We start from the raw sequence: 15,213 nt of genomic DNA on the forward strand, positions 1-15,213 counted from the left end.
CACAGCTATGGGGAAATATGAACGGTGCAGAGCACTATATGGCAGAGCTATGGGGAAATATGAACAGTGCAGAGCACTATATGGCACAGCTATGGGGAAATATGAACGGTGCAGCGTACTATATGTCACAGCTATGGGGAAATATGAACGGTGCAGAGCACTATATGGCACGGCTATGGGGAAATATGAACGGTGCAGCGTACTTTATGGCACAGCTATGGGGAAATATGAACGGTGCAGAGCACTATATGGCACAGCTATGGGGAAATATGAACGGTGCAGAGCACTATATGGCACAGCTATGGGGAAAAATGAACGGTGCAGAGCACTATATGGCACAGCTATGGGGAAATATGAACGGTGCAGAGCACTATATGGCACAGCTATGGTGAAATATGAACGGTGCAGGGCACTATATGGCACAGCTATGGGGAAATATGAACGGTGCAGAGCACTATATGGCACAGCTATGGTGAAATATGAACGATGCAGAGCACTATATGGCACAGCTATGGGGAAAAATGAACGGTGCAGAGCACTATATGGCACAGCTATGGGGAAATATGAACGGTGCAGAGCACTATATGGCACAGCTATGGGGAAATATGAACGGTGCAGCGTACTATATGGCAGAGCTATGGGGAAAAATGAATGGTGCAGAGCACTATATGGCACAGCTATGGGGAAATATGAACGGCGCAGAGCACTATATGGCAGCTATGGGGCAATAATGAACGGTGCAGAGCACTATATGGCACAGCTATGGGGAAATATGAACGGTGCAGCGTACTATATGGCACAGCTATGGGGAAATATGAACGGTGCAGAGCACTATATGGCAGAGCTGTGGGGAAATATGAACGGTGCAGAGCACTATATGGCACACCTATGGGGAAATATGAACGGTGCAGCGTACTATATGGCACAGCTATGGGGAAATATGAACGGTGCAGAGCACTATATGGCACAGCTATGGGGAAATATGAACAGTGCAGAGCACTATATGGCACAGCTATGGGGAAATATGAACGGTGCAGAGCACTATATGGCACAGCTATGGGGAAATATGAACGTGCAGAGCACTATATGGCACAGCTATGGGGAAATATGAACGGCGCAGAGCACTATATGGCACAGCTATGGGGAAATATGAACGGTGCAGAGCACTATATGGCACAGCTATGGGGAAATATGAACGGTGCAGAGCACTATATGGCACAGCTATGGGGAAATATGAACGGTGCAGCGTACTATATGGCACAGCTATGGGGAAATATGAACGGTGCAGAGCACTATATGGCACAGCTATGGGGAAATATGAACGGTGCAGAGCACTATATGGCAGAGCTATGGGGAAATATGAACGGTGCAGAGCACTATATGGCACAGCTATGGGGAAATATGAACGGTGCAGAGCACTATATGGCACAGCTATGGGGAAATATGAACGGTGCAGCGTACTATATGGCACAGCTATGGGGAAATATGAACGGTGCAGAGCACTATATGGCACAGCTATGGGGAAATATGAACGGTGCAGAGCACTATATGGCACAGCTATGGGGAAATATGAACGGTGCAGAGTACTATATGGCACAGCTATGGGGAAATATGAACGGTGCAGAGCACTATATGGCAGAGCTATGGGGAAATATGAACGGTGCAGAGCACTATATGGCACAGCTATGGGGAAATATGAACGGTGCAGCGTACTATATGGCACAGCTATGGGGAAATATGAACGGTGCAGAGCACTATATGGCACAGCTATGGGGAAATATGAACGGTGCAGCGTACTATATGGCACAGCTATGGGGAAATATGAACGGTGCAGAGCACTATATGGCACAGCTATGGGGAAATATGAACGGTGCAGAGCACTATATGGCACAGCTATTGTGAAATATGAACGGTGCAGAGCAATATATGGCACAGCTATGGGGAAAAATGAACGGTGCAGAGCACTATATGGCAGAGCTATGGGGCAATATGATAGGTGCAGAGCACTATATGGCACAGCTATGGGGAAATATGAACGGTGCAGAGCACTATATGGCACAGCTATGGGGAAATATGAACGGCGCAGAGCACTATATGGCACAGCTATGGGGAAATATGAACGGTGCAGAGCACTATATGGCACAGCTATGGGGAAATATGAACGGTGCAGTGCACTATATGGCACAGCTATGGGGAAACATGAACGGTGCAGCGTACTATATGGCAGCTATGGGGCAATAATGAACGGTGCAGAGCACTATATGGCACAGCTATGGGGAGATATGAACGGTGCAGTGCACTATATGGCACAGCTATGGGGAAATAATGAACGGTGCAGAGCACTATATGGCACAGCTATGGGGAAATATGAACGGTGCAGAGCACTATATGGCACAGCTATGGGGAAATATGAACTGTGCAGCGTACTATATGGCACAGCTATGGGGAAAAATGAACGGTGCAGAGCACTATATGGCAGCTATGGGGCAATAATGAACGGTGCAGAGCACTATATGGCACAGCTATGGGGAGATATGAACGGTGCAGTGCACTATATGGCACAGCTATGGGATAATATGAACGGTGCAGAGCACTATATGGCACAGCTATGGGGAAATATGAACGGTGCAGAGCACTATATGGCAGAGCTGTGGGGAAATATGAACGGTGCAGAGCACTATATGGCACAGCTATGGGGAAAAATGAACGGTGCAGAGCACTATATGGCACAGCTATGGGGAAATATGAACGGTGCAGCGTACTATATGGCACAGCTATGGGGAAAAATGATTGGTGCAGAGCACTATATGGCACAGCTATGGGGAAATATGAACGGCGCAGAGCACTATATGGCAGCTATGGGGCAATAATGAACGGTGCAGAGCACTATATGGCACAGCTATGGGGAGATATGAACGGTGCAGAGCACTATATGGCACAGCTATGGGGAAATATGAACGGTGCAGAGCACTATATGGCAGAGCTGTGGGGAAATATGAACGGTGCAGAGCACTATATGGCACAGCTATGGGGAAATATGAACGGTGCAGAGCACTATATGGCAGAGCTGTGGGGAAATATGAACGGTGCAGAGCACTATATGGCACAGCTATGGGGAAATAATGAACGGTGCAGAGCACTATATGGCACAGCTATGGGGAAATATGAACGGTGCAGAGCACTATATGGCAGAGCTGTGGGGAAATATGAACGGTGCAGAGCACTATATGGCACAGCTATGGGGAAATATGAACGGTGCAGAGCACTATATGGCAGAGCTGTGGGGAAATATGAACGGTGCAGAGCACTATATGGCACAGCTATGGGGAAATATGAATGGTGCAGCGTACTATATGGCACAGCTATGGGGAAATATGAACGGTGCAGAGCACTATATGGCAGAGCTATGGGGAAATATGAACGGTGCAGAGCACTATATGGCACAGCTATGGGGAAATATGAACGGTGCAGAGCACTATATGGCAGAGCTATGGGGAAATATGAATGGTGCAGAGCACTATATGGCACAGCTATGGGGAAATATGAATGGTGCAGCGTACTATATGGCACAGCTATGGGGAAATATGAACGGTGCAGAGCACTATATGGCACAGCTATGGGGAAATATGAACGGTGCAGAGCACTATATGGCACAGCTATGGGGAAATATGAACAGTGCAGAGCACTATATGGCACAGCTATGGGGAAATATGAACGGTGCAGAGCACTATATGGCAGAGCTGTGGGGAAATATGAACGGCGCAGAGCACTATATGGCACAGCTATGGGGAAATATGAACGGCGCAGAGCACTATATGGCAGAGCTGTGGGGAAATATGAACGGTGCAGAGCACTATATGGCACAGCTATGGGGAAATATGAACGGTGCAGAGCACTATATGGCACAGCTATGGGGAAATATGAACGGTGCAGAGCACTATATGGCAGAGCTGTGGGGAAATATGAACCGTGCAGAGCACTATATGGCACAGCTATGGGGAAATATGAACGGTGCAGAGCACTATATGGCACAGCTATGGGGAAATATGAACGGTGCAGAGCACTATATGGCACAGCTGTGGGGAAATATGAACGGTGCAGAGCACTATATGGCACAGCTATGGGGAAATATGAATGGTGCAGCGTACTATATGGCACAGCTATGGGGAAATATGAACGGTGCAGAGCACTATATGGCACAGCTATGGGGAAATATGAACGGTGCAGAGCACTATATGGCAGAGCTGTGGGGAAATATGAACGGTGCAGAGCACTATATGGCACAGCTGTGGGGAAATATGAACGGTGCAGAGCACTATATGGCACAGCTATGGGGAAATATGAACGGTGCAGAGCACTATATGGCACAGCTATGGGGAAATATGAATGGTGCAGCGTACTATATGGCACAGCTATGGGGAAATATGAACGGTGCAGAGCACTATATGGCACAGCTATGGGGAAATAATGAACGGTGCAGAGCACTATATGGCACAGCTATGGGGAAATATGAACAGTGCAGAGCACTATATGGCACAGCTATGGGGAAATATGAACGGCGCAGAGCACTATATGGCCGCTATGGGGCAATAATGAACGGTGCAGAGCACTATATGGCACAGCTATGGGGAAATATGAACGGTGCAGCGTACTATATGGCACAGCTATGGGGAAATATGAACGGCGCAGAGCACTATATGGCACAGCTATGGGGAAATATGAACGGTGCAGAGCACAATATGGCACAGCTATGGGGAAATATGAACGGCGCAGAGCACTATATGGCAGCTATGGGGCAATAATGAATGGTGCAGAGCACTATATGGCACAGCTATGGGGAAATATGAACGGTGCAGAGCACTATATGGCACAGCTATGAGGCAATAATGAACGGTGCAGAGCACTATATGGCAGAGCTATGGGGCCAGAATGATCTATTTTTATTTTTGAAATTCACCGGTAAATGCTGCATTTCCACCCTAGGCTTATACTCGAGTCAATAAGTTTTCCCAGTTTTTTGTGGCAAAATTAGGGGGGTCGGCTTATACTCGGGTCGGCTTATACTCGAGTATATACGGTACTTACAGCAGGGCACATGCTCATATTGTTTCTGTCTTAGGTTTTGTCTATTAAACTAAAAAGTCGCATTTTATAAATCTGGGTTAAATATTATTTGGGTAGCTAATCATGCCCAGATTACACCTACTTTTAAAAAATGTCAAGAGTAGCCCAAAAATAGCAAAAAGGCACATTTTTTGTCACAAAAAAATTCTCACAATTCTCACTCCGCTAGCAATGTGGAGTAAAATTTGAAAACAAAAATCGAAACAGAAGTGCAATATCTAAACATGAACTAAATTTAACAAACACTTTAATAAATTTAGAGCAAAGAGAGGCAACATAGCCACAAGGTAAACTCACTTTATAAAATTGTGATAACTTCCATTTGTTATGGTATTTTCTCCCAATTGTGGCAGATATTAGCTGTAAGTCAATAGGCTGAAGGCCACAAAACACGCATGAAAATCTAAATGATTAAAGAAAAATCCTACCGAAAGCCATATTTAAAGAAAGCCTTATCGAAAAATACAGTAAAACGGAAGAAAAATGTGCAAAATGTAGAACGTTTAGAATGTCATTTGAATGGTGCTCCTTTCACTGTTGCATATACTGTAGACAAAATCCTTTTGTAGCAGAGCTGCCAGGAACAGCCCTGAACGTCAAGTGTATGATGTTACTTCCTGCTCAGATGGGGAGGGCGACAGACACAAAACAAGAGCTTCTCGCCCAGTATACTGCAGCCATCGCCTGCACCAATTAACCCTTTACCTCCGCAGTTGACGCTACGTGTTCCTGTTGCACCTGAAGGAGCACAGAGATCCAGGTGAGTCCAAGCTCTCTGCACGCTTCCTTCTTCTCTTTCAGAAACTACTGTTTTGGAAATCCTTTTCCTGGCCTAAGGCCACGTTTTTGCATTTGGTCAGTATTTTACATCAGTTTGTTTTCAGCCAAAACCAGGAGTGGGTGAAAAATACAGACGTGGTGATGTGTTTCTATTATACTTTTCCTCTGATTGCTCCTCTCCTGGTTTTGGCTTGCAAATACTGATGTAAAAAACTGACCAAATACTGAACATGAGAACATGGCTTTAGAGTAGGCAGTCCACCTAATCTAATATTTTGGGCGTCACTATCAAACCCTGTGCACTACCTGTGTTTGACCATCCCCCTATAAAAGCCTTGTTTGGGTGCAATTTTAATACTAAGCAATCACCCCCTCCATGAACTGGTAGGTTGTGAGCTGTTGTCTCATTAGTATATTGCACCCGTGTTGCTGCCTTCTTTACTGCATCCTGATAGTTCATTAGTTCTATGACCTGGCCAGCGAAATACTGCTGCCCTTTTTTGCTGTGTTAATGCACTTTAATGTCACTGCTCAAGCAAAATCCCTTTGGAAACAGTTCTCTCATGAGACCTCTTAGCAGTAGACCCACAAGTCCTAGGAATATCTCCTTAACAGTTTTCTTATTAACTCCTCAACAGTTGAATGACAAATCCCAGCAGTAGCCAGTCTTGGGTCAGGAAAGGATCTAGCTTGGATCTTAAGATCCATATGCTTGGGGTACAGGGGACTCGCTCCCTTAGATAAGCCAGGTGGCTGTGGACATCTCCTGGTGACCCATCTGGTCTGTAGGGTTATCTTCTCCCCTCATACACGGAACATTTGGATGATTAGCACTTACTCTGTGCCTTTGCTTTCTACTCTCCAAGATCAGACTCTCACCAGTCTGTAATGGAGGTTCACATCTCTCTATGAGGTAAAGAGGAGCAAAGTTTGCTGGAAGTTGTAGTCCAGGGAAGTGCAGCAAAAGAAGCTTTAATGTCTGCCGTAGTGACTGTCTCTGTATTCCCAACAACGGTAGACTCTGTACACAATGCAATACTGGGAAAATATGCATATTTGTAATGTGGAGAAGCACCTATGGTAGGAACAGCCAAAGCCAATTTTGACAGGAGCTTCACTTTAGGATATGAGCTGGGTAGCCTGAAGACCTACTTGGCACTAGGTGCAGCAGCATTCACAGGCTGAGCACAGTTTGTCAGAAGACACAAAGTAAAAGCATATTTCATAGGGATGTTAGTGTAATGATGAGCATATTGAACCACCTAAACACTCAGGAGGCTTGTCACTGCCTGAGATGGCCTAAGAGGACCTAAGCTTGTTATATTGGAGGTGCACCTGAGTTAGACTGGTTTCACACTTGCGTAGCACAGAGCTGCAGAGGGCTGCGTAGTTCCTCTGTGAAGCCCTGCCCACTGCAGCACTTCTTCCATTCAGCTCTGCCTGCGTTGGCATGCGTATTGTATTCAGTTGCCTCCGCATGCATCATTTTGGCGCTGCGCCAACTGCAACAACATGCTGCATTCAACGCAGTTCAGCACAGCGTCAAAACCACACATTTGGAGGCAACCGCAAAAATTCGCATCGTCTGCATACCCAATGTTAAAGATAGGTACGCTGGACGCAGGCATGAGGTAGGCGGAATGAAAGAGGTGCAGCAGTGGGCAGGGCTTCATGGAGGAACTACACAGCCCTCCGCAGCTCTGCCCTACTCCAGTGTGAAACCAGCCTTACCACGGTAATAAGATGAGCGTGCGAGTAGAGGAAAGGCTGGTGGGGAAGATGTAGAGTTAGGATATGTGAATAACAATGATTTGACTATATGCAGATATATTTTTATTAGTGATATATGTAATTTAATATTAAGACCTTTTGTTTCACAAGGAGAGATTATATGTTTAGGTGCACTCCACATCTCGCTCATCTTATTAGTCCACTGCTGAGCTGCATCCTGTCCTTCCAGGGAGAGACGCAAACCTCTTGTCTATCTGCTGAGCTCCTTAGTGTGACAGAAAGGGTTAAAGGTTACATGTTGTATATTGAAATGCCTCTCCCTGAACACAGATTACAGGCTACAATGGAGCTGGGAGTATCCGGGACTCTTCTCCTCGTCGCCTTGATCAGCCTTATTCTATATTTCTTCACTTGGAGGAGGAATTTAAAAAATAAAAAATTGCCCCCTGGACCACCACCACTGCCCTTACTGGGCACCATGCTGCATGTGAGCACTAAAGAAATGCCCCAGTCTCTGATGAAGGTGAGTCTGGTTTCCCCAAAAATATTTTACACTGTTTGTACAACATGTCCTGTATTTTTATGTCATCATCATACTAATACTGCAACCCATAATCTTACTAATTGACGCACAATATTGACATTGACATTGCCACCTGATGAAGATGACGTTGTCCGTTGAAATGCACAGTGGAATAAAGTATATAATTTTTTCAGCGCTCCTATGATCGTGTGTATTCGCTGTTTATTCCCTTGTGCTTGGTGGCACTTTGGAGAGATTTTTCAAACTGGAAATGTCATTCTCCGTAAATAACGTACAGCAGAACCTGGCCTGCTCCTATGTCACAACTAGTGTTGAGCGATACCGTCCAATACTTGTGGCTTCTGATTGGTCGCGTGGCGGTCACATGAGCGGCACGCGACCAATCAGAAGCCGCGACATCATTCGCAGGTCCTAAACGCGCTCATTTTAAACAAAGAAGGCTGCCGGTTACCAGCGTGATGTCCAGGGGCCGCCGGAGAGGTGAATATATCAATATTTTTTATTTTAATTCTTTATTTTACACATCCCTATGGATCCGATACCGATACCCGATACCACAAAAGTATCGGATCTCGGTATCGGAATTCCGATACTTGCGGTATCGGAATGCTCAACACTAGTCACAACCAGCAATCCTTCTATCTAGACTTAGAAGGTTATTCTCATCTTCGTAGATGGGTGTTGTAGGATAGTGCTTGCATTACTGAGCCCTTTTCCAATTTACTGCTCACTGAAATTTGCAGACGTTCTATCGTTTACTGCCAGCAAGCGTCACATTGCTTGATCCGGAAAGCTTCAGTCCCTCTGCACTTTTCCCATATTGCAGATGAAAATCTGCATCAGCCAACAGCATGGAAAAGTACTCTGTCCAGATCAGGAGACAGGAGTAGAATGCTCCAGAAGATAAGACTATTTTAGAACCTCATGTACAAAAAAGCGATTTGGCGTGGTCTTGAAATGAAGATATTGTCCTGTCTTGAACTGGTGAAATTGGTATATAGTACATAAAAGATTTGAATATAATTACTTTTATTGTGTCTCTTCCAGCTCAGTGAGACCTATGGTCCGGTGTTCACCATCTACCTAGCCCACTTGCCTGCAGTGGTCCTTGTTGGCCATGATTGTGTGAAAGAAGCTTTGGTAGACAATGGAAATATGTTCAGCGGAAGAGGACATTTTGAAATGTCTAATATACTCACCAATGACTGTGGTGAGTGACTGATCTTCCAGAGAGATCATTGGATTTTGAGTAACCAAATCACAGTATAAGGGTTTGCCTAATTCAAAAATATTATACAGCCTAGACTTTCTATATTGAATCTATAAATGTGCAAGGGATTTATGGCACTGTATAAAATAACTGCTAAAATATTGAGTGATTCTCAGATTCAATATGGTCAAATTTGCTTAATTCAGTGGGGATGTTCAATTCACCTTGAATAAATTCGGTATGACTCAAATCTGCAGGAAGGAGGTTAAAAAAACCAAAATCTTACACTCCTCTCTTCAGCCCTCCCCACAACTATCCTACTGCCACTAATCTTTTACCTGCCCGGACCTACAGTCAGCTCCTATTTTTTCTTCTTTTATCTGCTGGCCTTTCAGTGGGCACTTTGGGTTATGCTGACCAAGATCCCCTGGGTCACAAGGGGAACAGTGTGAGACAATGACATGAGCAACACAACAAAATATTAATAAGATGGAAGAGGAACTGATGCAAGGACAGGTGGGGAGCAGCAGTGATAAGACAGGTATAGGGAGGACCAAGGTCAGTCGAGTATATTTTTTAACCCATTTCTAGCTCTTAAAATTCAGTAAAATGGAAGACAATTTCCAATATTTTTTTTTTAGAGGGAGTTTGGGTGGAGAAAATTAAAAGTAAATAGATCAAAATTTGAATTTGCCTAAATCCCACAAGATTTCAGGACATTTTTAAGAAATTCAAATTTTCTCATATCTCCTAAAAAAATATATGAAATTTTTAGGAGAAAAAAAAAAAACAGAAAATTTTATACAAAAAAAAATCCCCGGTAATATTAGAACATGGTTATTAAATTTAAAGGAACACTTTTTTGTTGTTACTAATTACAACAATTTTATAATCTCAGGAGTGGCATTCACCAACGGTGAGAGATGGAAACAGTTACGCAGGTTTACCCTTGCCACTCTTAGAAATTTTGGAATGGGGAAGAAAAGCATTGAAGAACGTTTACAAGAGGAAGCGCGTTACCTGATGGAAGAGATTGAGAAAACTGGAGGTGAGCCTACAACATTTAGAAATAAGCTTGTGAGAGCATGTTAGTGATTGTTTTTAACCCCTTTTTCCAAGAGCCAAAACTTTTTATTCGTTCGACAGTAAAATGGAGAAAAAGAAAAATTAAATTGTTCCACTTAAATATTGTCTCAGCCCCAAATTTTTCATTTTTATAATTTGTTATGATGCACTTTCTACCAAACACACCGTATGTAGTTTTACACTACTGTTTGGGCATATGGCAGGGCTCAGAAAGGAATTTGGCTATCGGAATGTAGATTTTATTTGAGCAGATTGTGGATGCCATTAGCTGAGCCCCCTGAAGTGACAGAATAGAATGCACAATCCTAAGTGACCCAGTTTTGGAAACTACAATGGGAGAGAGACATTTAGATTTGGAAGCTCAGATTTCGCTTGATTTTTTTTTTTTTCGGAGTGAAACCTAAATTCCAGAACTTTTGAAATACATCTGATGTTCAAACCCCCTATTTTTCTGTCAACAGATGATGGACCTGAGTGGAGATTTTTTTTTACGAATTTAGTTGACATTTTTATTGGTAGCATTTTGGAGAACACAGTATTTTTTGATGGCTTTTAAGGTTCATTTCATATATAACCTGTGCTCAATGCTAAGTAATTATGTTTGTTTTTTTTGTTTTTTCTATTTATCGAAATTTGAAGAAGAATAATCAAACTCAGATGGAACCATTCTCAATAATATAGCAGGCTAAGTCAATTTGTAATGTCTGGCCTCTGTTCTGACATAATCCCATATTTTTAGGCCACCCTTTTTGTGAACTAAAAGGATACCTAAAGATGGACACCACCAGCAGAGGCCGGATGAATCCATCTACCTCATTATTGTGATCATGTCAGAGATTAACAGCAGCATTTAAATGGTTAAGAGCTCAGCTCCACATGCTGCAGTTGTTGGAAGATGCTGTCTTTATGAACTTGCAACAAAGACTGCGACCAAAAAATATATGGTTAATGTATTTCATATATCATGAAGTTTAACACAATATCATAACATGCTACAAAAATACTTGACTTGCTGCACTCCACATCACCACCTCTGAATGGTAATACATAAATCACATACATTCCATGACCGAGTATCTTGAGGTTGTTTTATTTTTCAATGTTGGCTTTCTTGTGTAACACCTCTCAGTATATGTCAAACCAAAGGCCAGGGTAAGGAGGAACACCTCTACATTCCTTGGTCGTTGATTCAACACATATGGCAATCTCCTTGCAGGCACCTCCTTTGACCCAACTCATATGCTGACCCTGGCTGTCTCCAATGTTATCTGTTCCATTGTGTTTGGAGAACGTTTTGACTATGAAGATGTCAAATTTAAGACACTTGTTTCATTACTAAAAGAAATGGTTCTTCTTATGTCTTCCACTTGGGGAATGGTAAGTAAATATTTGACAACACTCTTGGTAACGTCTCTGTGCTCTACCGTAGCAAAGAACTACAAAATATCTAACATGAGAAATACTAGTTATTCAGAATAAACTTACTGACGCTCCTGTTTCACCCCTTTTTTTCAGCTTCTCAGTGTCTTTCCCAAGATCTTCAGCATTGTTCCCGGACCCCACCAAAAGATATTCACACACATTGAGAAACTGAAAGTCTTCGTCTTTGAGTCTTTGAAAAGTCACAAAGCGACATTTGACCCAAACTGTCCTCGGGATTTCATTGACTTCTTCCTAATAAAGATGGAGGAGGTAATATATTTAACCATATTTAAAAAAGTGACCAACTACAATGCCAGCGAAAGACTGATAACTATAAATACTCTGTGACCTTGCAGGAGAAGAACAATCCGAAAACTGAATTCCACTCTGATAATTTATTTGGCACGGTCATGGACCTCTTTTTTGCTGGCACAGATACAACAAGTACAGTCCTGAGATATGGTTTACTCTATCTGCTCAAATACCCAGAAGTGGAAGGTGAGCACCTCTTCATATTATCGTAATAGAGGGCTGTTAAAGCTTTTGTGAATGTCGCTGATTTTATGCTGGGAGAAGATAAGTAGTCTTGATAGGACTGTCTCATACCCTGTAGGACCTGTCATGTCCAACATTAAATGGGTGCTATGAAACTTTGTTTTATTTTACCCCTAAATCTCGATCTATTTAATTGAATAGTCCAATCTTTTTTCAAATATACTTTAATCAAAAAATTCCTATCCCTCCCTCACTACTCTAACTTCTTTTTTTTTTCTTCCTACTACTTCCTGTTTGATGCTTCATTCATTGCATGCTGGGGTACTCAAATGAGTCGTCATTAGGGGGAGGCCTACCAGGTCTTCCCTACATGGGGGGCCTTTCCTTCCTGAAATAAAGCGTCATCAGTGATGTCCATTTCAGGGGCTAGGCTGGTCCCTGCTCTAATGAGCATGCACTGGCTGTCAGTTTTGATGTATGCTCAGTAGGATCTTGTCACTGTGCACTGACAATGCTCTCTCATGTCAGTTCTGATCAGAAGTGATGAGCCAGCAACAGAGTGCACTGTCATTGCACTATCCATTGATTGGAATAGCCATTGTGTACAGCCACATTTTCTTTGTGGTGGGGCTACAGAAAAATGAATCACACACTTCAGGGTTTTCCCTCCATAAACAGCTAAGGGTTCCAGGAGTGTGACATTTTATGATCAATTTGCTCTTAAGTGTGGGACCCTTGAAACAAGTAACAATTTTATAAATTAAACTCATGTGGATTTAAAAAAAAGAAGTAAAACATATAGGTCCTAAATTATTTTCCTTATGGTCTCAAACTTTAGATTCTTAGTTCTTCCAATCATCTTGCATCTCTACCAACAGAAAACTATTTTAGTTAAACTTTCATTGGAACTTCTTTTTGTCGAAGGCAAAATCTGAGGGTATTTTGTTTAACCTCTTCTTAATCATCTTGGATAATAAGACTGTTAACATAGAAATCCTGAATTCCAAGTAGATATTGTATTCAATTGCCATATGCCAAGGAAAATGGTCTAAAAACCCTCAAACTAACAGGAATTCTTTAGTATTTGTTGACTCCAGAACAATGAAACACTGGGTCTTGAATTTTGTAAATTAATAATTTCTGTCAATTTCCTAAATTATTTGCAGTATTATCTTACAATGCTTCAAAATAATAAATATATCATGGCAATATTAGGTTAAGGAAAAATGTTATATCTTGGTTAACCCTTTACACCAATAATCATAATATGTGCCCATAAAGGTAAGATTCATGAGGAGATCGATGGCGTGATTGGCCAAAATCGATGTCCTTCTGTAGAAGATCGAGTCCAGATGCCTTACACTGATGCCTTTATACATGAAACTCTCAGGTGTGCGGACATCACACCAATGGGAGTGATACGGTCAACAGTTGAGGAGACAACATTCCGAGGATACCACCTTCCCAAGGTAAGAATCAAAAGATCTGCGAGCACAGCGTGAGGTGTGGGGTGTATGTGACATTTTCTAGCAACTTTTATTTTATATTTGCCATGGGTCTGACTTAAATCCAAAGAAAAGTGTTTTATGAAGTAAGTAACCCATGAACCACAGGCTGATAAGTTGACAGTAAAATGAGCAAGAACATCCCATGAACGGAAACCCTATACGATCCTGGTGTTGACAGTTGTTCTTCTATTTGGGATGCAAAATTCATGTTCTGTTATCCATCTTTGCAGGACATCATCATTTTTCCTATGTTGACATCTGCATTGAAAGATCACAAATGGTTTAAGAACCCGGAAAAATTTGATCCCACAAACTTCCTGAACGATGATGGCAGCTTCAGGAAGAACGAGGCGTTTGTACCTTTCTCGTTAGGTAATGTTTATGATTACTGTTCCATAAGTGGATATTCCACTGTTCTTCATGCTTTCCCAATTTAACCATCACAATCATATTGATTGTCGGGAATGATCAAATAGTTCAATGAAAAGTGTATAACAGTGGTGGTCAAAGTACTATTGGTTCTCTGTGATTGATAGCGCTGATGTGCAGGATTTCGACAGTGCTTACTCAAGACAATGCTCACTCAAGCGAAACCAGCATTATCAATTAAGGAAATGTAGGCATAGGTGGGTAGACAAACTCTAAGTCATTTTTTGGGCACAAATCCATTGAATTTTAGGGCAAAGGGTACAATTATTGTTGGGTTAAACTGCCCTACATGACAGTTGCTTAATTTAGCAAATCATCTTGCCCTGACATATCCTCTTTAATCATCAAAGCCTTTGAGCTGGAGCGAGCTGCAACTGGGGCAAGTATCACGATGTGATCATTTTCTTCGCACTTAGTAATAGCCTTTTAGGAGTATTATACTTTCTAATGCAAATTATTGCTGTGAGGTTCAGGTCTTTAAGACATATATCAGTACATTACATGATATTACATACATTTCAGATTGGCTACATGTCATTTATGTATCCCCTTTCCATAGGCAAAAGAAGTTGCATTGGAGAGAGTCTGGCACGGATGGAAATATTTCTCTACCTTACCACCATATTACAAAGGTATAACCTAAAATCAGTATTAGATCCTGAGGATATAGAAATCACGCCAGAACCAAATAAAAATGGAATGCTACCAAGAACCTACCAGATGTATGTGATCCCCAGATGAAGGACGTGTTCCCAGGAAACCTTTCCTTATTTGCTTTTCCACTAACCATTGTATTAAATAGAAGCTAAGGCATGTTTGTTATAAAATAATATAGCTTTTTCATTAAAAAAAAAAAAAATCTATGTTAAAAGTTTACAGCATGA

At 42.3% G+C, this 15,213-nt stretch overlaps 1 protein-coding gene across 1 annotated transcript; it reads left to right on the forward strand.

Moving 5' to 3' along the window:
* The first annotated feature begins 5,732 nt into the window (after positions 1-5,732).
* On the forward strand, positions 5,733-15,213 carry LOC138661780 (cytochrome P450 2G1-like). Its single transcript, XM_069746691.1, has 10 exons — positions 5,733-5,884; positions 7,966-8,158; positions 9,227-9,389; positions 10,288-10,437; positions 11,692-11,852; positions 11,991-12,167; positions 12,254-12,395; positions 13,674-13,861; positions 14,131-14,272; positions 14,889-15,213. The coding sequence occupies exons 2-10, from the start codon at positions 7,979-7,981 to the stop codon at positions 15,068-15,070; spliced, it is 1,485 nt and encodes a 494-aa protein (XP_069602792.1). The 5' UTR covers positions 5,733-5,884; positions 7,966-7,978; the 3' UTR covers positions 15,071-15,213.

This window comes from Ranitomeya imitator, chromosome 2, assembly GCF_032444005.1.
Source record: "Ranitomeya imitator isolate aRanImi1 chromosome 2, aRanImi1.pri, whole genome shotgun sequence".
In the NCBI taxonomy this organism is placed as follows: Eukaryota; Metazoa; Chordata; class Amphibia; order Anura; family Dendrobatidae; genus Ranitomeya; species Ranitomeya imitator.